The 23,046-nt window shown below is 32.0% G+C and overlaps 1 protein-coding gene and 1 pseudogene across 2 annotated transcripts; both read right to left on the reverse strand.

Annotated features, from left to right (window-relative positions):
- Nucleotides 1-856: 856 nt before the first annotated feature.
- Nucleotides 857-5,742, reverse strand: LOC147068611 (band 7 protein AGAP004871-like; annotated as a pseudogene). Its single transcript, XR_015071328.1, has 6 exons — nt 5,652-5,742; nt 4,736-4,891; nt 3,944-4,041; nt 3,112-3,273; nt 1,901-2,066; nt 857-1,255 (listed from the first exon to the last, which is right to left on the reverse strand). The product of XR_015071328.1 is annotated as a band 7 protein AGAP004871-like (transcript).
- A 5,993-nt stretch (nt 5,743-11,735) lies between these two features.
- Nucleotides 11,736-16,507, reverse strand: LOC147068612 (band 7 protein AGAP004871-like). Its single transcript, XM_085953008.1, has 6 exons — nt 16,418-16,507; nt 15,512-15,667; nt 15,227-15,324; nt 14,766-14,927; nt 13,670-13,835; nt 11,736-11,888 (listed from the first exon to the last, which is right to left on the reverse strand). Exons 1-6 carry the CDS (start codon nt 16,502-16,504, stop codon nt 11,736-11,738), a joined length of 822 nt encoding a protein of 273 aa, XP_085809134.1. The 5' UTR covers nt 16,505-16,507.
- Nucleotides 16,508-23,046: the final 6,539 nt, after the last annotated feature.

The raw sequence follows: 23,046 nt of genomic DNA on the forward strand, positions 1-23,046 counted from the left end.
TCGTACATATTTGTTATGTATCAAAAGAATCATATTTTGTTTTCTACACAAAAGGTACTATGAAATAGTGCATTTCTTTTATAGTGTTAACTGTCAATTCATGGTGGAACTGCATTGTATTATTTGATTAATTATTTTTAATTAACTATTTATTTTATTCGACGAATAATTCACAAGATTTAAAAATGTAATATTATAATTATTGAACATACATAATTCTGAAAATACTCATGAAAAAATATAGGCAATAGAAAAAATATTTTTCGAAAAAAGTAAGACACCCGGCTGGAATCGAACCAGCGTCTCTTGGGTTTCGCGCCTTGTGCATTACCACTATGCTACGACTGCCATGCTTAATTTAGACAAGTTTTAACTATTTAAGGGACGTTATTCCTTCGAAGAGGACGAAACCGGTCCAAAATTTAATTAAAAAGTGGAATAAGACAAAATAATTAATCAAATAATAAATAGTGCATTTCTTTTTTTAATTTGAATAGAGCTTACTCATGTAAATGAGAATAACTCGCTGTTTGATTATCGACGAATGCTTTATTACAGGCTTGTAGTGGGACTGGTTGTCTGGTGAGTGGTATGTTAGACGAGTTGTTTTCGTTGAATCAGGGAGACGCCGCAATAAAACTGAGACGTCGCGACGCCGAACACGATTCGTCATCATCTAGTGACGAATCTTCATTATCCAGTGATGATACAAGTAGCAGCAAGTCTTATGAATCGCTCGATTATCATGGTGACAGCGATCATGGTGACGTTGAATACTATTAGCATAGCGAAGAATATTAGAATACTTACTTATAATATGACAATGGGAGAAATTTGTAAAATCAATGAGAACGAGTTTTTTAAAATTAAAAAAATGTATTTTGTATTACCTATGCTAACAATATGATAAAGATGCATGATTTATATTATTCATAACTAAAAGTATTATTTATTTTTCTTTATTCTGTGTAAATTTGTATTATTATTTAATGATGTGTATTGTATGTTATAAACTAGACAGTACATTTAATTAGGTTGCTGGTATTATTAATGAATACCAATAAGTTTGTGTGTTTTTAATTATGATAGAAATAAAAAATGTATTATATTACACTATATTTTGTCTAGCTATTTGTGATGCACTCGGTTGTGATGGTCTTTGCAAGAATGGTGACAGCAGATCCATTGGAATCGGGAAAATTATCGTTGAGTTTTTATCTGAGGAGATGGCGCTCAATGTTTGAAGATATCGAAGCTAAAAGTAAAGAGTAAACGTTTTTATTAATATTTTAATTTATAATGTAAATTAACCCTACGATATAACTATTTTGATGTACGGTAATGTAATATATTTTTAGGTTCATAAAGTAATAAATGTTATATCATATCATCGGTGCAGTATAGTTTAAGAGACCATGTACATGTGAACATTAATCTTTTAAAATTATATACTACAGATTATGTGACATTGATATTTGGTTTACTTTGTACTCGTATAGAATGTGTTTCCAACCCACGGTACTAAATAGTAGTTCACTTTTAAACATGAATACCTTATTAAATACATTTGATACAATCATTTATTAAATACCTTATTAAATACTACTGCAATTACCATATACCGTGCAAGTACTGCAAGTTACTTGGTAATTACAATTATTACAACAGGGGGTCGTGATTCGTAAATGGTTGGTTAGAACCCGTGCAGTATAATGTGTAATATCGTGTAATAACGGGTAAAATAAAGTCAAATATACTGATAAACATTATTGAATGTTTTAGTAAGAATTATCATATTATCAAAAAATTATATTCAACGTAAGTTACGGAATTTTATTAATTTTTTCGATGACCTTCGAATACTTATCTAGTTAAACATAATTGACACATTTAGTCTTACCTGTAAAGCCACTGGACTATCTGCCATAACCTCGGAAGCTTCTTTGAGAGCCCTCGATGCCTTCATTTCACCTTCAGCAGCGATTACTTTCGCACGAGCTTCACGAGATGCTTCTGCTTCAGCCGCCATCGCTCGTTGGAGTTGAGTCGGCAGTCTTACGTCTTTTCTAAAATGCATAAAATTATATGAGATAATTTGCATTTTGGTGGATTGTTTTGGGTAGGTAGGTACCTACCGATTCCTTTTAACAAGCTTTAATGATTAATTTATATTTTAGGGAATTCCTAGTACGAGTAGCTTAGGTACTTTTTGTAATTAAAAAACCAACTAAATTAACCTACGTACTGTTTAAATAGTTTTCGACATCATTTTTGAAACAATTGTTGTGAGTATACCACGCAAAAACTTATGAATCTGACAACGCCATTTTAAAATTAATCGTGTACTTGACTATCTGTCGTGATTAATTTATTGTATACAAATCTCGAAAACTATATTATGTTAACGTACTATAACTTGTCGATGGTGTAATACAAATAAATGGGAGAGTATAATATCTATATAATGGTAAATGTACTACTACATGGCACAAATAATAATTGAAAATTAGATTCTATTAGAAAATATCATCGGTACAATATTATTGTCATATTGGCATACAATATTATCGTCGTGAGTCCCAGGTTCGATTCCTGGATCTAGCAAATACACATATTGTCTTTCAATGTGTGTTTGTAGTCAAAGTGGCTAACATCCATTTTTGTAAAAAAAAATCTGTTAATACAAACCTCCATTTTGTTTAGGTCCATATGATCTTCTTATGATTGAATATGGTTAATTTTGTGTCATTAAAGATTCAATTTTCAGTTTATAATAACTAAACTAGTTCGTCGATTGTTATTTTGTTATAAATATTTAGCAAATAATACATAAATCGTAGTCCACCTCATTTGACCCATATCAAAGAATTGGTATGCCATTGGTTCGTAATGCGCGATGCACATGTTAGCCACTCCTTCGACTGACTGATACAATGATAGGTCGCTGTTCTCATCATAGCAATTCATTCGGGTTTAATATTTGTTTCAATTCGATTTACATTGAACAAGCTTACACCCGTGGCTAAAGCGGGTTCACTACAAAACTACGGGACATACTTAATTTGAAGCTAATATTAAACTAATATACTTATTAGAGCTTGATCTACTAACATCTCTACTCTTTCTACTTTGACTCCCCACGGCTCAGTGGCTTTATCCAAGTTGCTCTGCATCAGACCAGCAATATTCTCGCGGTCCGAGAGAAGTTCGGCAAGATTTCTTGTTCCCAAGACATTCCTCAGAGTAGTCGCTGCTAGTAATTGTGTTGATCGACTATGGGAAAATATATAACAAATACAATTTAAAAATTGTTCTTGTAAATTATAAGTAATTAAATATGCATGTGATAGTTCATACAATTAACAATAAAAATTATGTGGACAGAAATAACATCGACTTTGTTTAGGAAAAAGGGCGTAACCCTCGATTTTTCTAAAAGTGCTTTTATTAGATATTAACAATCTATACAACTAAATACACGTTCTGTACAAAGGAAGTAAGCCGCAAATGCCGAATTATTATCTAAATTTAGGTTCTAATTGAGCTTTAATTAAATTAACTAAAAATAAAAACTTAAAATAACCCTTAATTTGAATGATTTTTCTGTAATAATTTCTTTAATAATTATTAGATCAAAAAGATATTACACCAAATCATCAATCATCTTGCACCCAATATCTGTGCCTATTTTTTTAACATTCAACCAAAATCATTCAAAATACGTTTTTTGCCTCTCCTGTAAAATTTGTTCTGTGAAGGTTACGCCCTTTTTCCTAAAAAAGGTCGACATTACCACTTATTTATCTATTTTTAAATTACATGTAGTTACTACGTATATTGATTGGATGACTGTTATTGTTAAATTATTTAGTCTACGGTAGTTAGTAGATTTCCGAGATAGCTATAGAGGAATGTTTTGAAATTGGCACACTTAATGAAATACCTGAAGTTTTCTACTTCAATGACAGCTTTCAAGGGTTCTTTGATATTATAGTAAACGACTGCATCCACACTCACTGTCACGGAATCCTTTGTTAAAATCTGAAATAATTAAAAAAAAATCAAACAAACATGTCCTGAATTACGAATTTATTTGTTCTTACCTGTTCTTGTGGCTATTTGTTACATGATTTTTTTACGTTTAAATTCCCATAAGTAATTATAAATTGATACTTACCATTTTTATAAGTTGAATAAATTAACAAAAAAAATATTTTAAAACCATCATCCTATTTTTTTTAAACATTGAAACAATAATATATGAGTAAATTAATATTATAAGATAATATTTATATCGTCACTGTGCAGGCCAAATAGCGTAATCCTCACTTTTCACCAAAGTGACATTTTGATGGTAATGTACTTATTGCATACTCTTACACAAACTGGCAAAGTATCATAAATCCCAAAAAAATATTTATATCAAAATAATTCAAAACTGTTTTTAAGCCATTTTGTAACTTGATAAAAATATTCCAGCCAAATGCTGTAACCCTCTCTAAACGTAAGTCACAGGGTACGTACACAGTAAGCCACTCAATTTGTAATAAAAAAATAAATAAATCCAATGCCCACAGTTTTTTTGACTTTCTGAACAATTTGATATTTGAGGGTTACACTACTTGGTCTGTTGTACAGTGACGAATATTATATTATGTAAGGTGGTAAAAATTTTATTTAAAAAAATAACATTTGAAAAAAAAACAAACAAAATCTTAATGAAAAGTGGACATACCTCTTGCGGGGGTACATCAAATGAAACTGTTCTGAGATCAATGTTGACGTATGTATCAATGCAGGGCAGTACAAAGAAGATCCCCGGTCCGCGAACGCCCCCTGTTCGAACGCGGCCTAAGCGGAATATAACAGCTCGCTCATATTCCTTCACTACCTTTTATTAAAAACATAATAGTAAAAATACTTAAAATGATAACCATTAATTTACTGTTATCTTTACCATACACAATATGGTAATAAGAAGTAGTTTGTGTTAAATAGAGGAGTGAAAAATCAGGCACTTGTCAAAAGCATTATAAATATTATAGTATGTATAAATTGAGTACATATATGTAGGTATAGTATATTTTTTTATAATTTTGTCGTTAGTTCATTCACTCCAATATGTTATATTATAGTATTTGTATAAAAGACATTCCTGATGAGTAGTTTAGTTGATTTCTATAGTGCTGTGACCATGAAAATTTCAAAAGGAATAATTATCTTAACAATAATAGTGAGATGAATAATTTATACTATGCGACGAGAAAATAATTAAGTACTTAACTATTAACTTTAGTATTATTTCAACATATAACAACGACGTATTTACGTTATTAATATCGTCCTAACTAAAGGAACACATAATTGTAGAAAATGTTAGGTTTGACGTGCTATTTAATAATTTGGAGTAATTACGTTATATTTTATTTTCATTACTTTATAAACATAACTATTTAAAGTTAACACCAACTAAATGTCACGTTGATTGATTTTTATTTAAGTAAATAGCAGTTTGCAGATAAAATAACACTAAAAATGTTTACTGTCACAAATAAAAGTTAACTGAAGTTAATATAATATATATATATATATATATATATATATATATATATATATATATATATATATATATATGTGTTATGTTTACAGACCTTAAAACAGAAAAACGGAGCTAGCGGGAAGGAAGACTATGAGAATAATCGTTGATCCTATAGTAGCCAGAACTTCAACAAACCCCATTTTGTTAGATGCTGAAAATTTTAAAAATAAACATTCAATAACTCCGAGAGTCCTGTGCAGTGTGCCAAAAAAACCAACACTAAATCACAACAGCCAAACTGACTTGTGTGTCAAGTGACGTTTAAATTATGTGAACGTATTGTTGCATATATAATTAGACACCCAGAACCCGAAATCTCTTCGTCCTTTAAACATAAATTTTGCTTTCAGTTGAACAATATTTCTTGTGGAAGAGTTACATTTATAAAGTATGACGTATTAGAAATTCCTTAGATAAAGAAATACTCCTAAATTGTATAGTGATATTGTTAATGTAGACACAGATTTTAACATTGCATAATAAGATTATTTATGATAATAATTACTTGTAAATCTTTTTAGGGTGAGTATCTATTAAGTAGGTTTAACTTTTGTAATATTTATTTAGCACACGAAACGAACAAAACTTCTCACGGTGTATGTCTTCTGTCATAACTAAGTATTAAATAAATTGTCCAGGTAATGCGCTATACTTCATTTACTTCTACTAGTCCACTAGTACGATATAATATTCAATAAATCTCATTTAGTTTTGGCGTATAATAGAGTCGGTGAGATAATATTTTGAAAGTTATCTCGCATTGTCATTAGTTATCAGTATTCTAGATAAGATTAGGTCCATGCACAATGTGTTCATGAAATATAATATTAATGTCACATTCAATTATATTACTATTTTAAATTTATTTACCTAAGTTATTTTATGGTTATCTTGACATAATTTATTTTATGAGAAATGGTTGTTAGCCATTCGTTCAATCTATTAGGTCCACCTGGGGCGGATTTATCGGTACATTGGGTGAGCGCAGAAGATTAAGGCCAAATAATGTTGTGCTTACAATATTATGAAAATTGTCATGGCTGTAGAATTATTCTGATTCCGGAAGGTAGAAAGCAGCTATATATTTACTATCCATATAGTATATACTACGGAGCTACGGGATGCTAACATGGCCTGGGAAGACCGTGTTGTCCATATGCACCAATATACATGATCAAAAAAGAAAAAGAAAATGTAGAATTATTTGATAATCTCAAAACAGTCATTCTCGATCGTTAAAAATATAGCAAAATCTTTAACAAAGTTTATTAGGTACTCTTGAATAGTATTCAAATATAAATGTGCAACAACACATAAAACAATAATAAATTTAATGATTTCAATGACTACATAAGCTTTTAATTAGTGAATACTTAAGTACTTACTCAGAGAATATTGATTGCGTTGCCAATTTGAGATAATATATTTATTTCGGGCCATAATAAGGTTCTCTCCTGAGGTCCATAGTCATCCAATGACATATTGAAAAATTAACGTGTAAATTTGTTACAGCCACAAAAAACAAGCCCACTACCCATGGGTTTAAATAATATATAATCAGGAATTAAGTTTACTACCATTGCGGGCGAAACTTTAGTAAACAAATAATGATAATTGGAAACGCTATAGAGCAGATGTAGATAATGTAAGTTTGTTTTATTATCTTGTCATCGTCATCATCTTGGGTATCTCCTCGCTGTCTGCACTCCTCTAGATCCTTAATTTCATATAGGGATTGCAATACCGGTATTTCAAAACCGGTATTCAATTATTTATCGATACCGAAATAGCGGTTTCGAAAATCCAAAATACAGGTATTTTCGGTATTAAGAAAGCATACGCGTTGATGTTTTTTGATAATGAATTTAATGTTATTTTATCATTACTTATTGTAGGTACTTATATTAAATTTACTGTATAAGATTAATGCTGCCAAAACGCAAATATATTGAGTGAAACTAACAAATATTAAATAACAATAAAACAAAATCCCTCAAATTTTATATACTTATGATGAATTAACATATTTCGAAAAAGAAAACATTCGTGGGAAATATTTCCAATTATTCTATAACTATTGATCCAATGGTGATAGTACATCCAACAAACGTTGAATTTGAGAGAGATTTTCCTATTCCTGTACTTAGACTTGGATGGTATTTGTAAAAATTAGCAGTTTTTAAATATTATGATCTATACAATATAATAAATGTAGGTAGGTTCTGTGACACCCCCGTATGGTCCCCATTTGGGGATGTCTTTGTGTATCTTGAGAGACCCGAATCGGTATCGAAGCCAACAAATAGTAACGGCTGATTGCGAAAATAATAAAATAATTTAATATCTGTCTAATAAATAGCAACATTGTCAAAAAAAAAAAAATACGAATGGCAACCCCGCATTTGTGCCCGGCTCGGAAGTGTAACCGTTTTGTTTTGAGCGAGAGAAGCGTCTTTGACAGCAGAGAGAAAACACTACGCACTTTTCGCCAACCGTAAAATAAATTATATAAAATGTAGTAATCTAGTATATATTATCATCAAATAAACTCGTCGTTTCCGAAACAATTCCGGTGTGTTAATTATCTACCTCCAAACCCTAAAATGCAGACGATAAAAAAGAATACTAAAAATAAAAGTGACAGTTTGTTTTCACATTCAAAATGGAAGGAAGTGATAAGTGGCCCCAGTCAACGTGGGACTACGCTTCTTGATTTTGATCGTCTGGAATCAAGAAGCAGGTGGAATTTCTTTCACCCGGACACACACCCTGAGATCCAAACACCGGAATAAGAAACGGCGAGGAAGAAACATCCAGAGGCTTGCCTCTGGTGGCGCTCAACAAAAGTATAATAATAAGCAGTAGAAAGAGGATGCTGCCAAAGCCAAGCCAGTGAAGAAAAGAGCAGAAACACCCGGATTGCGAAGTCAGGGCTCCCGATGTACTCCCGACCAACTGCATCCGCCAGCGAAATTGGCCCACGGACGAGTATATCGGGCAAGACCCTGGCTCCAACGAGGGAAAACGGCATCAAATGCCCTGCATCATCAGCCGCTTGAGCCCTCTTCGTCAACAGCAGCGTGTCTGTGAGCCTTGCAATCAGCCCTGGCCCAGATGCACCATGATGAAGAGAGCTACAAAGCGGCCTTCTTCAGCTGAGCAAAGCAGCCTCCATCAGCGGATAGCAGCCAAGCAGCATCTTCAGCCATTAGCATCATAGATTAGTTAGTTTTAAGTGTTTTGTGTTTGGAAGCGATGTATAATAAGTTATTTCAGTGCTCTAAGTGGAAAATTTTACAACCCGGAGCGGTTGTATGAGGCAGAATGGCGTTCCGGTCCATTTCGGACCCTGATATATTTTTAAAATTATTTTTATAAACTTTAAAGCCATTTTAAGTATTAAATTAAGTTTTAGCATATTATATTAGTATAATATCAGTGCAGTGCGAGTAATTCGATAGCCACGGCAGGGCAAGCGAGCAAAAAGGGGGTCAAGTAATACGCCGGTGTTCATTTTCGTGAGGGATCGACTGATTTTCGGACGGTCGCTGTTGGGAAGGCTGGGTGCGACGTCCTCTCTCAGCATCCGCCCGTACCGCCCACGAAGCGGCGTAGTGCTGCATCCGAGTCTCTCCGGTCGCCGACGGTCCGAGGGTGTTGAGAGGGCTGGGCGCGACGCCCTCCTCTCTCAGCAGCTTTACGGTAAGCCCGGGAACCGCGAACCACTATGCTACAGTGCTGACATCCGAGTCTCTCGAGCCTCCGACGTACCGGGAGGGCTTCGATCCTTCAACGTCTAGAGACGCAACCACCCCTTATCAAGCCGCCGCACTGTCCAGTTACACGCGCTATCGTAATCAGCCCTAAGTTGGCCCGACCCCTATTCGGGCCTTTCCGGAGAGGTGCGTTTGTGACACCCCCGTATGGTCCCCATTTGGGGATGTCTTTGTGTATCTTGAGAGGCCCGAATCGGTATCGAAGCCAACAAATAGTAACGGCTGATTGCGAAAATAATAAAATAATTTAATATCTGTCTAATAAATATCTGACCGGCAACATTGTCAAAAAAAAAAAATACGAATGGCAACCCCGCATTTGTGCCCGGCTCGGAAGTGTAACCGTTTTGTTTTGAGCGAGAGAAGCGTCTTTGACAGCAGAGAGAAAACACTGTTCGTTCGCGCTACGCACTTTTCGCCAACCGTAAAATAAATTATATAAAATGTAGTAATCTAGTATATATTATCATCAAATAAACTCGTCGTTTCCGAAACAATTCCGGTGTGTTAATTATATACCTCCAAACCCTAAAATGCAGACGATAAAAAAGAATACTAAAAATAAAAGTGACAGTTTGTTTTCACATTCAAAATGGAGGGAAGTGATAGTTCTTTAGGGTGCCATAAAAAAGTGTTTTCAATAGATTTTAATAGCTATTTTTATTGATAGGTAGGTACTTCTTTTATTTTATACAATATGTTTTGATTAATACCGGTATTCAATAAGAAATACCGAAATACCGGTATTGGTATATTCATTCGGTATTGCAATCCCTAGTTTCATAGTCATGTGTTGTCACGTACTTCCAAATTACCTCTTTGATTCATTGGGTTCTGGTAGCCCTTTACGCCTTTTGATATTTTCTTGGCTATGATTGGATGATACTGATATCACTTTTGAATGTAATATTCATTATTGCGCATCCACACGTTAGTAGATACTGGAAGAACATATTAGTTAAATACTTAACCTTTTTAAGATAGTGGTATAGTTGCCACTCTATAACTTTGCACTCCGGCTCTAGGATGAAAATGATATAATATATTCTAAAAATATTTTTTTTACATATTATATTATCTATTTATTTTCTTATTACTACATATTATATTAATACGAGTGAATGTCATTTGATTTAATTTTATGCGAGGTAATCAGGGAAAGAGGCGTAGCAGTGTAGTAAAAAGTGCAAAAAATGCAAAGTAATAAAGCATATAGGTACATATATCAACCAAGTTTACTCTGTGTGCTTCCATATACTTTTATTTTTTGTTATTTTATTTCTTATTGTATTATTAACTCACATTGCCCTTATTTTTATTTGAAAAAATGGTTAACACTTATTTTATGTCATGTCATGAATGCTTTGAATTTATAATTTGTTATGTGCATTATATTGTTTAAAATAAATACATTTGAATTTGAATACTCTATGTGACGTTTGAATATCTTATTCAGATATACAAATGGAGTTCATCTAAGCCTAAGCTTATATCTCCGAATAATAGTTATAACAATTTATTTCAACACAATCAAGTAAAACTGACACTTCGTTAAATAAATTGTATGTACTAATGATTACGTTGTGTACATGTAAATTTTAAATTAAAAAAATGTTTTTGTATTAATGGTTTTTCACAGGGTGTAATAATTATATTTTTGAAGTTATACTTCTTTTGGCGCGTTTAGGAAGTCAGATCAGAGTGTATTTTTGGCGTGTGACATGTAACACATAATTTATTTTTTCACACGAAAAAAAACGCACTCGTTTGGATTCGAACCACCGATTGTTCGGTTATCAGCCGAACGCACTACCTTTACGCCACAGTATGACACAGGAATCGTGATGATTATACAGTATAATATTATAGTTTAGAATTGTTCCGTTGCCTAGGCAGCGAATTTATTATTGTCGGTCATTTGCAATTCCTTACGTAAACAAACGTTTAAACGTAAGAGTGACAGTTGGTACTTTAAAAATAAAAACAACGAGAAACCATTATATAATTTAGTAATATAAGTTAAAGTTTATAGAAATAAACCAATGGCGTTCCAATAAGCGGTCCTTTTTCTTGAGTGTGTAATTTAACAAGATAATTGAGAGCTAGTCAAAGAATCTAGTTTATCACAAGTTTTGTTTTTGTTTTGTTACGCCAAAGAAGTATAACTTCTAACACGCGTACATAAGTACACACACAGATTTTTTTTTATTACTAAGGTTCATATTTAACAAAATATGTTATACTTATATGAATGTATAAAAATAAATAAGCCGAAACCGTTTATATTTTAGTAGATAACTTATCTTTGGTGTAAATGTAGTTTGATTATTTTTGAATCTCTACATTATAAATCGCAATCGTTAATAATTAGTTGAGTGGCTTGTTGTTCCATTGCCGATTCTGAGTGAGCTGTCTGGCATTATGAACGGCCGGAGAATGTCGATCGGCAGCGGAAAAATTATCGTCGAATTTTTTTCTGCGGAAATGGTGCTCAGTGTTTGTAAATAACGGAGCTGAAAACGGAAAACCTTTTATTACTCAATAATAATGAGAAAATATGCTTTAATAGTAAATTAAGTATGTTTTAGGAAAACCCTATATTATCATATTTTCAGCATTCACCTACTTTATGATAATTCATCATAGTGTTATAATAAATGCATATTTTTTATATGTAAGAAAAGGACAGCTAGTGGAAATTAAACTTACAATTGAGTAGGAGTGTGAAGTTTTAATGGAAAAATCGTGAGAAATGCTTTATAACGTTGTTAATGTAATACCAGCTTTTCATTTTCTACATTATGTACCTACCAAGATCTTTATTCCTCTCCTCCCTCATAAAAATGACAGTTGTTATTATATTAAATAAACTCAAATGAATAATAAACATTGGTACTTGATAAATTTCATAATGTAAACAAAGGACATTTATGTTTTAAAAATAAATATAAAATCATTTTATCATGACTGCAGTAGGTATGCAGATCAAAATTACGATTTGTCACATTTTCACCAATTTACTTAATTAATTGTTGGATTGACATGTATACCTGAGTAGTAGTCATAGACTAATATAATAGTACATCACTGAGTACAAAAATGATTAAACATATTTTATGTAGTCCAACGTGAGAGATGAGCGTTAAGTTGTGATCAAATTGAGATGCATGTCACGTCACTGTCACGCTGTCACGGCGACAAATTTAGTATATAGTTTCGTCATTTTTCAGAATGTTTTGAACGATCACCACCTCTCTAAATTCAATTATTTATAGAGAGTGCCAACTCTAATGTATTAGTATTTTGAATTATTATTAATTATTCATGCTAATTTCAATTAATTTTAACAGTTTCTGCGTGTGCGTACGTTAAAATTACTTACGGTATTATATCCATAGATACTATTTTGAACAGAACCCAACCTGCAGACTATAGATATTAGACAATATTCTTACATACCATACATTGTGACAACGACTAAAAACAAAAAACGTGATTTTGACATGCTTCGAAAAATGCGTACACATGTAGAATATGATAAAAATGTTCAAAACGTCATGCACGTGTCGATGCAGTGTGGTTCAATGTGAGGTGACCTCATTGTTGTTTTGGTGATTCCGGCAGATTTTGCCAACCTTCGTTTAATTTAAAGGTTCAAAATATGCTACGGGATGGGAGCATCAGTCTGATAACATTTTAAACACCAAGAAAAACGACATTACACACTTTTTTTCCCGTAGCGGAAGCTTACTGTGACGTCACGTGATAGTCCGCGACATGCACCATAATATATTTCGCGCTTTAATCACTCTTAATTTATTGTTTTAACCAGTGTCGTCCTTAGATAAAATGCCGCCCCTAGGCAGCGCCAAAATGCCGCTCCATTTTTTTATACAGTATTTTTTATCTTCCTTTCCAATATCTAAGAAATGTGTCGTATGGATACATTATTAACAAAATATCAGACTTTAATTATTCGCAAATCTGCACGTGTCATTTCTGGTCACCAAGGACATCGAACGGCAACGGAAGTAAACAAGATATCGCGAACCCGACAAAACCGGTGAGCTGATTTGTTTTAATGGAAAGATATTTTCGTTATTACTAAGTTTAGGTAGCTATTTCTATATATTTCAAATGATTCTCCTTTATTTGCCGCCCTTAGAGTAACTGCCGCCCCCAAGCGACGCTCAATCTGCCCACCCCCACGGGACGTCACTGGTTTTAACAGCCGTTGATTAGTAGCATAGTTGATTATATTAAACGTGATAATTTCATTAAATTAACAACTAACCTGGAGTGCCACTGGGTTACCAGACATAACTTCAGAGGCTTCTCGGAGAGACCTCGAAGCCTTCATTTCTCCTTCGGCTGCGATCACCTTAGCCCGAGCTTCTCTTGAGGCTTCTGCTTCTGCCGCCATTGCACGCTGCAGTTGGGTCGGCAGACTGACATCCTTTCTATTCGATTAAAATAAATTGAATACCTACATAAAGGCTTTTAAGACATCTAACCGGATGATAGTTGAAACTAAATATGTTTGATTATCAAAGCCTTAGTAAACATAATTCAATTGAAATAACTTTGAACACATGTGAATTAAACGTAATATATTATGATTTTTGTAAAAACGTTAAAAATAGATGGAGCCAATAAATGTACGAAAATGAAGCAAAGCTTTGAGACCTTTAATTTTCATTTCAACTCTCAGGACACTCAGCTTGGTGATATTTTCTTCAATAAAAAAATGGCACTTATATCAAAATTGAACTTAATTCAGTGGTTTTTATATGGAGACCACAGAAGGCTTAATCTAAAGAAGATTCAATGTTTTTGGATTTTCGTATATTTCTATATTTATGTTCAAGTCAACTGGATTTTAAATAAAATTTCCGTGAATATTCGCTCACCAATAATTGGTAATTCATACAATAATAATTTTTAATCGACTTTATAAAAATCATCATAGTGCATACCTTTATACATTTACGTGAAAACAAGTCAATAAAAACTATTTACTACAGTCTACAATTATTTACTACAAACCTTTTGCAAATAAAGATTTTTAATGTTTTTATTTTTGTATTACGACGCCGACGGAAATGATAATCAAACGTGATGATGTGGAATTTTCTCTTCAAAAATCAATGGCGTTTTGAAACGCGTGTATTTTTGCGATATCAAGGACTGTTAAAATTGCATTTATTTTTATAGACATGTTTGCAAATGCAGACATGCGTTGAGTTTGAAAGAAATGGGGAAAAAATTTAAATCTATAATTGTATACTTTCTTTTCGGAAAGTGTATGTAGGTATATTATACAAGGCTTTAGAATGATTTAATATTAAATACTTGAATATAGTTTATATAGGTATATTTATAATGCATACATTTCAACTCTTTCGACTTTGACACCCCAAGGGTCGGTAGCTTCATCGAGGCTACACTGCATCACCTGAGAGATCGTCTCCCGATCTGACAAGATCTCTGCCAAGTTTCTCGTCCCCAGAACATTGCGTAATGTTGTGGCCGCCAGAAGACGCGTCGAATGACTAATAGAAAAACTCTAAATTAATCATTCTATAAAACAAATAAATATATTTTTTGTGACCTTTTTAGTGATGAATTTTTATTAGGTATATAAATTTTTGTCTTGGCAATGAAATATGAATATACTTTAGGTACATCGTACATATATAAAATACTTTTAAATAAATTCTAAAAATATTATATAATTTGAAAATTTGTGAGCTTTATAAACATTTTCATTATTATTGAATCACAAAAATGTATTATTTTTTGCAAAAATCGTGTTATTTGCATGCATCTACATTTGCGATTAAAGTATTACCTGTAGTTTGCTACCTTGACGACAGCACTTAGTGGTTCTTCTATCCTATAGTAAACTACGGCATCAACAGTTACGGTAACTGAATCTTTCGTTAACACCTAAAAAATGTAATAATGTAACTTTCGATAAATAAAATACGTAAGTATATTAATTTAAATATGGAATCAGTAACATATTACATTAAATATGTATGTATTCAAAAGGCTGGGAAGTAGGTATATGGAAATTATTGTTTGTGAACCAATTATAAATATAATTTGTTGAATTATGAGATGAGATATTGACCTCTTGTGGTGGAACGTCAAATGACACTGTTCTCAGATCAACTCGACTGTATGAATCGACACAGGGAAGCAAAAAGAATAATCCTGGTCCGCGAGCCCCTCCTGTTCGTACTCGGCCAAGTCGGAAAATCACTGCACGTTCATATTCCTGGACAACCTATCAATATGCGCACACACAATATTAAAAAAGTAACAATTAAATATCTACTTTTTATCCAGTACTAAAAATACACACGATTTAAGAATGGAAGTTTATTACGCACTTCATAATATTATATAAAGAACTAGCGCTTAATTGGTTTAGAAATAGGCGCAGTTGTTTGTGCTGAAAAATAATTCCGTGCTGTGATATTATATTTAAGTTTCTATGCTTTGATATAAATCTTTGAAAAAGCAACTTGAATTCTAACACTGCCCTTTTGAGCCGAGATCGTTAGAAGATTAACGGTGAAATCAGTAATAAAAGTCAATCTTGATGAAACAATCGTTAATTTGGCAAAGGCGTATTTTTCGGTGAGGTCATACATCTTTCCGAAATTCATTTTTATTGACTAATAAAACATTAGATCTAATCCTGGGTCACTGAACTTTACATGCAATAAAAGACAAATACGTTTTATTTTTCCTGTTTGATTTATTAATTACTAATGATATGTTATATAAACTAACATGCATGTGAGAATCGGACTCACATTTTTGTATATAAACATAATCTCAATATTGTCTTTGTTAATCGAATAGTAGTGATGCAGAAAGGTAAACACGGGTAGTCTTGCCAAAAATGGATATTTACCAATTCTGATGAGTTTAAATTAAAGTTTCATCGAGCAACTTCTGTATAATATAGTATTAATTAAATTAACCAGAAGCAAATATGGGTGGGTGAATGACAGGATCATAATCTTACCTTAAAACATACGCATAGAGAAAACGGCAGAGTAAACACCAACAGAAGAATCGATGCGAATGTCGCAAGAACTTCCATAAAACCCATGGGATCTGAATCTAAACATAATTACAAGATAAAAAGCACTTTTTACATACCACGTTTTTAAATTTTCTGTTGAATCATATAAACTTGACAATTCTATGTATTAATAAATACTTTTTTTTTGTACGTGATAAAAATACTGAATAAATATAGAATACTGAAGTGTCATTTTGACATTTCATATTGATTTCCATAGTAATGCACGTATATATTAATAATTTAGTTGGCAGGACCCCCAACCAATAATAGTGTTTTACTTTTTACGAATTTTTTCCGAAATAATTTTAAATACAAAACAGAATTAACTGAAAATGAATTCAATTTTGCTTAAAGATGGCCAAAAGTATTAAAAGAATGCATTGTAATCGTGTTCTGATATATTCTAAAAGTTTCAAATGTCTAGCTAGTCGGGAAGTAAAAATCTTCAATCGTCCAATACAAATCTTGGACAAACAAGAAAAAATTTGTACTGGACAAACAAGAATACGAGATAATAAAAACGTGGTAATATTGGTACTATTAAAATATCATTATACTATTTTCATGGATGTTGTCTTTTTAAAAAAAAAGTTTATTTACCAATTTCGAAGTAGCACTCGATGTCACCAGTTTCAGTATCTTTGCATCCACAATCCATTCACATTTTTTAAATAATCTATTTAAAATAAATCAATGATTTAATATGTGTACTTATTATCATTTTCATTTAAATCTGATTAAATTAATAAACTAATGCAAAATCGAATAAAATTTATTATAACATACTTACTAATATTGTACAGTAAAATTGGACAAATAAATTACTATAAGACAGTATAAAGTTAACCGGTGAGATAGATATTGAGCGCTTGTCACATCTTTTCATTATCACAAATTATTTTAAACACGCACCGAAATTTTCTTTCAACTGATCAATACAGTTTGAGTTTATAATTAAAAACTTGGCATGCGTCGAAGCATCGGAAGCGATTTGTAATATTTATATAAATTTAATGAGTCAATTCTCAGAAACGTTTTGACTAAGTTATGTTCATAATCTCTCTCTGGAATTGAAAAACGACCGATCGATATATGGATTCACAAAACAGTGTTAATTTTCTCCACCATGGTGGATGCAGTCAATTTTGAATATTATTAAAAGAAACATACGACGGTTATTCTTGTAACAAGGTGCGTAGATGCGCCCGTTCGCTGCCGTGTGATGATACATTAAACGTTTTATTTGAAATCTGACGAAAAGCAGACATCTTGTTTTATATTGTAACAGACAGTGTTATTTTGATTCCAAACACCTGCGGTAGAGCATTAAATATACCGTAACTGCTTTTATATGAAGTCCAGAATTTGTGCTATAAATTAAATTTTAAAGTTTTTTTTATTTTATTTGTACCTACACTATTCTCTTATTTAATTGATTTTTTTCAATCAGGTAAATCACCTTGAAACACCCACGGTGGCCGCGCGGCTTAAGCGTTGGACTATAACGCCGTGGGTCCCAGGTTCGAATCCTGGGTCTGGCTAGTACACGTATTGTTTTTCAATTTGCGTGTGAGTCAGGGTATGGACCTAATAGGTTGAGCAAGTGGCTGACATCCATTTCTCGTAAAAAACAAAATCTGTTAATACAAACCTCTACTCTGTGGAGGTCCATATGATCCTATTAGGATCGGACATGGTCGGGAAAAAATCACTTTGATAAAATATGAAAGGTGATTAGAAAGTCATTTATATGTCTCTTCACTTTTCTCGGTTATTTCCTCATGGCTGATGATCGTGGCCACCATTAAATGTAGTCATCTTCTGCGCAACTAAGACTCAAAACTACCAGTCTTTCCAGGTGATCTGATCCGCACCGAATAATATGTCCAAAAACTGCAGAATGCGGCTCCGACACATTGTCAAAAAAACACTCCCTTTATCTGGAGTATCTGGACTGACTGGTTCGTCCTGTGCTCTGCCCAAGAAATACGTTTTTTTTTTTAACATTTAGTTAATAATTAATAATACCTATAAGATATCGGAGATGATTAAAACTGTTTAAATAAAAATATATTTAATTTTATTCACGTCTATGTGTATTATTACAGAAGTTTTAAGAATATAACATTCTTTATTGAAAATATACAACTCGAGAAAACATCAGTAAGTAACATAGGTACATATTATTATCGTCACGTCAATACTACAACTAGATAACTTGATTTTCACTGTTTTTGAGTAAGCTATTGAAAATGATTCTAAATTTCCTTCTCTACAAAATGATAAAACTAGCTAAGTCAGAAGTTAATTGGAAATGTATCAATTTTGTGTTTGAAAATATTAGATAACTTTGAAACCATAAATGCATTAAATAAATAAATTAATATATCTACAATATTTTTGCATACAATTGACCATTATTTAATTGTTCCCAATTAGACAAGCACAATTTTCCATTTTTATTTTAAATAATAATTATAGCCTAGATTTATGTTAATCAATTTTAAATTTCATTTTCCCAACAATGACCAAACCAGAGGTATCTGGTTGTAGTATTGAGATGACGATATAAAAAAATCTTAAAAACAATTAGCATCGAGTGGGATTTGAGCCTAAATAAATCGCATGTCAGGCTAAACCCCCAGACGGACTGTATACATGGGTTTTAATCTCACTTGGTCCAACATTTTTTTATTGATTTTTTATTGAGTAGGCATGTCTCTGAGAGTTTTTCAAGTTGTTGCTTATTTATTATAGTTTCATTAATTAAAATTAGGTTCTATAACACAAATCATATTTGAAATTAAGTTTACACGCACGATGCGACTATCGCGTCGTGGGTCTGGCAAGTAAACAATATTGTTTTTCAATTTGTGTACAAGTCAGAGTATGGACCTTATAGGTTGAGCAAGTGGCTGACATCCATTTCTCGTAAAAACAAAATCTGTTAATACAAACCTCCACTCTGTGGATGCCCATATGATACTATTAGGATCGGACATGGTTGGATGATGATGATTACGTGACAACCCAGATATTATAATCATACGTATATACTTATATATAATTAAGTGTATTACATAGATAATATTAAAGAATCATCATGCACCTCGATATTAATGCTATATTAATATAATAAAAAAGATTAGCTTGTTTAAATTCTCTTTAAAACAACGCGATGCCAATCACATATTATTATTACGCTGTCAAGATGAACGCCGCTCTGATTGACATTGGAATGTTTTTCTTGTACAAAGATATTTTAATGCTTTTCCGGTATTAAAAATAATCAATCTTATTTTTACATTTATTTACATTTGGGATTCTTTTATTTAATTTTCATCGAACAGCTTGTATTATTGGCTATTGCACAGATTATAGTATTATGTACATAACGAGAATAGCAACTGGTTATACCATTTATTATTATGTAGATAATTATTGGGATAGCTGAAAAAAAGCACATACATAAATTAATTGCTATTAAATCAACAGCAAAATTATATCTAAACAGAAAGTTAGAAAGAAGAACTTTTTTTGATTCGACTAGTTAATAACGTACCTGTATTATGTATACTAACTAGAATAAGAATGAACTTTCTCAGTGATTATTCTATTAATAGGTAGGTACCTAAATAGAGTATTTTGATAGGTTTTATAAAAAAAAATCGTATCTAATGCCGTGTCCACATTGGTAACAAGTTGCTGGCAACCTCATTAAATTTCACGATAATTATCAAAATTTGTTTGAGCAAATACTATTTTAATCGAAGTTTAATGAGCTTGCCAGTGTGGACACGGCATAAGAAGATTATTTTTTGGCTAAGCACAATTCATTTTTATTTGTAGTAGGTATTCTAGATATACAGAATACCTAAATTAACAAATATTTATTGTCTCTTCCTTGTCGATCATCTTTGTTACATATCCAAACTGTTGCATAATCGCCACAAGCTTGTTAATAAATAGTATGTTAAATATAATATATTCATACAAGTCAGTAGGTAGAGTATTGGATAAATAGTGTGATCGTGCACGTACATTTCGAAACATCAGGTACCTAAGTAGTGAATCTGTGCAGGTGCAAAAGATAAACCGTGAGAAACATTGGATTCAAATTCATTCTTATATTGTTCTAACGAGTAACAGTATTGCATAACTAGGGATTTCATATATTATAACAAATTATGTGGGGTATTTTGGAAAAGTCTCATTTGTCCGGATACTTTTATATGTTATAGAATAATGATAGAAACCATATTGAGAGGAAATATTACATTCTTTACATGTCCAAGGAAATAACACATACCTACTGCTGGTTATGTGCTGATTAATTTGTATAGAGGTACTACACAAATATCTGGTAGGCACTTCTATAATGGAAATGGGCTAGATATGTTACTCAGCGAGTGGAAAAATACCGTCGTGCAGTCAATATTAACAAAAGGACCACGACTCGTTGGATTGATGGATATACATGGCAGAGAGGCGGTGAAGTCAGAGTTGAACGTACCCATTTCCTAAAACGATAATAAATAAAAACAAAACATAATATTAGGATGATGCATGAGTTCTTGCCATTTTTTTTAACAATAAAAGACTTTATTTATGAAAAATATAAACAACGTTTACATATTCAATCCAATACGCAATGCTCATAGTTAGATTATGTTAGATATGACTGTCTCCTATCTATTAATTAATTTATATATTCCATCACTATATTTTTTTTCGGATTTTCGGGCAAAAAACTCATCAAGATAAATTTTTCAAAGATCGGAATAAATGTTAATCACTAGGTACCAAGTCCGGGGAGTATAGGGGATGCTGTAAAGTTTCCCATTTCAAGTCAATTAATTTTCTTTGGGTGATTGATGCAACATGTGGTCTGGCATTATCTTGATGAAAAATAACGCCTTTTCTGTTCATCAAATTTAATTAATGCCTCTTTAGAATAATCGTTCTAATGCTCAATGTCTTTATATTTGATTGTATAATAGTAATAAAAGTAATAATTCGTTTCGTGCTCGTTGCGATCGTTCTTGTATAATATGGTTGTTGATTTTGGTTGCTATGGTTTTCTACTCTTATATTCTCCGCCTGTCGCCGGTGTTGCCATCTCGGGTGCCGGACGAAATCCCGAAGGCCGAAATCCCGAAGGCCGAAATCCCGAATGCCGAAATCCCGAATGGCCGGAATCCCGAAGGCCGAAATCCCGAAAAATAAAAAAAATATAAACAATAATAATTTTCAACCAGCGGTACGCAAATAGGCGGCGCTTTTTCGAGAGTGTGTAATTTTACAAGATAATAAAAATAGTTTTATAAAAACTATTATTAATTATGGATTGAAGCATAAAAATAATTTTAAACCAGCGGTACCCAAATAGGCGGCTCTTTTTCTTGCGTGTGTAATTTACCATGATAATAAAAATAGTTTTATAAAAACTATTATTAATTATGGATTGAAGCATAAAAATAATTTTAAACCAGCGGTACCCAAAAAGGCGGCTCTTTTTCTTGCGTGTGTAATTTACCGAGATAATAAAAACAGTTTTATAAAAACTATTATTAATTATGGAATGAAGCACAAAAATAATTTTCAACCAGCGGTATCCAAATAGGCGGCGCTTTTTCTTGAGTGTGTAATTTACCAAGATAATAAAAATAGTTTTATAAAAACTATTATTAATTATGGAATGAAGCACAAAAATAATTTTCAACCAGCGGTATCCAAATAGGGGCGCTTTTTCTTGAGTGTGTAATTTACCAAGATAATAAAAATAGTTTTATAAAAACTATTATGAATTATGGATTGAAGCATAAAAATAATTTTAAACCAGCGGTACCCAAATAGGCGGATCTTTTTCTTGCGTGTGTAATTTACCATGATAATAAAAATAGTTTTATAAAAACTATTATTAATTATGGATGAAGCATAAAAATAATTTTAAACCAGCGGTACCCAAATAGGCGGCTCTTTTTCTTGCGTGTGTAATTTACCAAAATAATAAAAATAGTTTTATAAAAACTATTATTAATTATGGATTGAAACATAAAAATAATTTTCAACCAGCGGTACCCAAATAGGCGGCGCTTTTTCTTGAGTGTGTAATTTTACAAGATAATTAAAATAGTTTTATAAAAACTATTATTAATTATGGTATGAAGCATAAAAAAAAATTTCAACCAGCGGTACCCAAATAGGCGGCGCTTTTTCTTGAGTGTGTAATTTTACAAGATAATAAAAATAGTTTTATAAAAACTATTATTAATTATGGATTGAAACATAAAAATATTTTTAAACCAGCGGTACCCAACTAGGCGGCTCTTTTTCTTGCGTGTGTAATTTACCGAGATTTAAAAATAGTTTAATAAAAACTATTAATATTTATGAATTGAAGCATAAAAATGATTTTCAACCAGCGGTACCCAAATAGGCGGCGCTTTTTCTTGAGTGTGAAATTTTACAAGATAATAAAAATAGTTTTATAGAAACTATTATTAATTATGGAATGAAGCACAAAAATAATTTTAAACCAGCGGTACCCAAATAAGCGGCGCTTT

The sequence above is a fragment of the Rhyacophila brunnea genome, unplaced genomic scaffold, assembly GCF_057557595.1.
Source record: "Rhyacophila brunnea isolate RB1 unplaced genomic scaffold, BYU_Rbru_1.0 scaffold_3, whole genome shotgun sequence".
Classification (NCBI taxonomy): domain Eukaryota; kingdom Metazoa; phylum Arthropoda; class Insecta; order Trichoptera; family Rhyacophilidae; genus Rhyacophila; species Rhyacophila brunnea.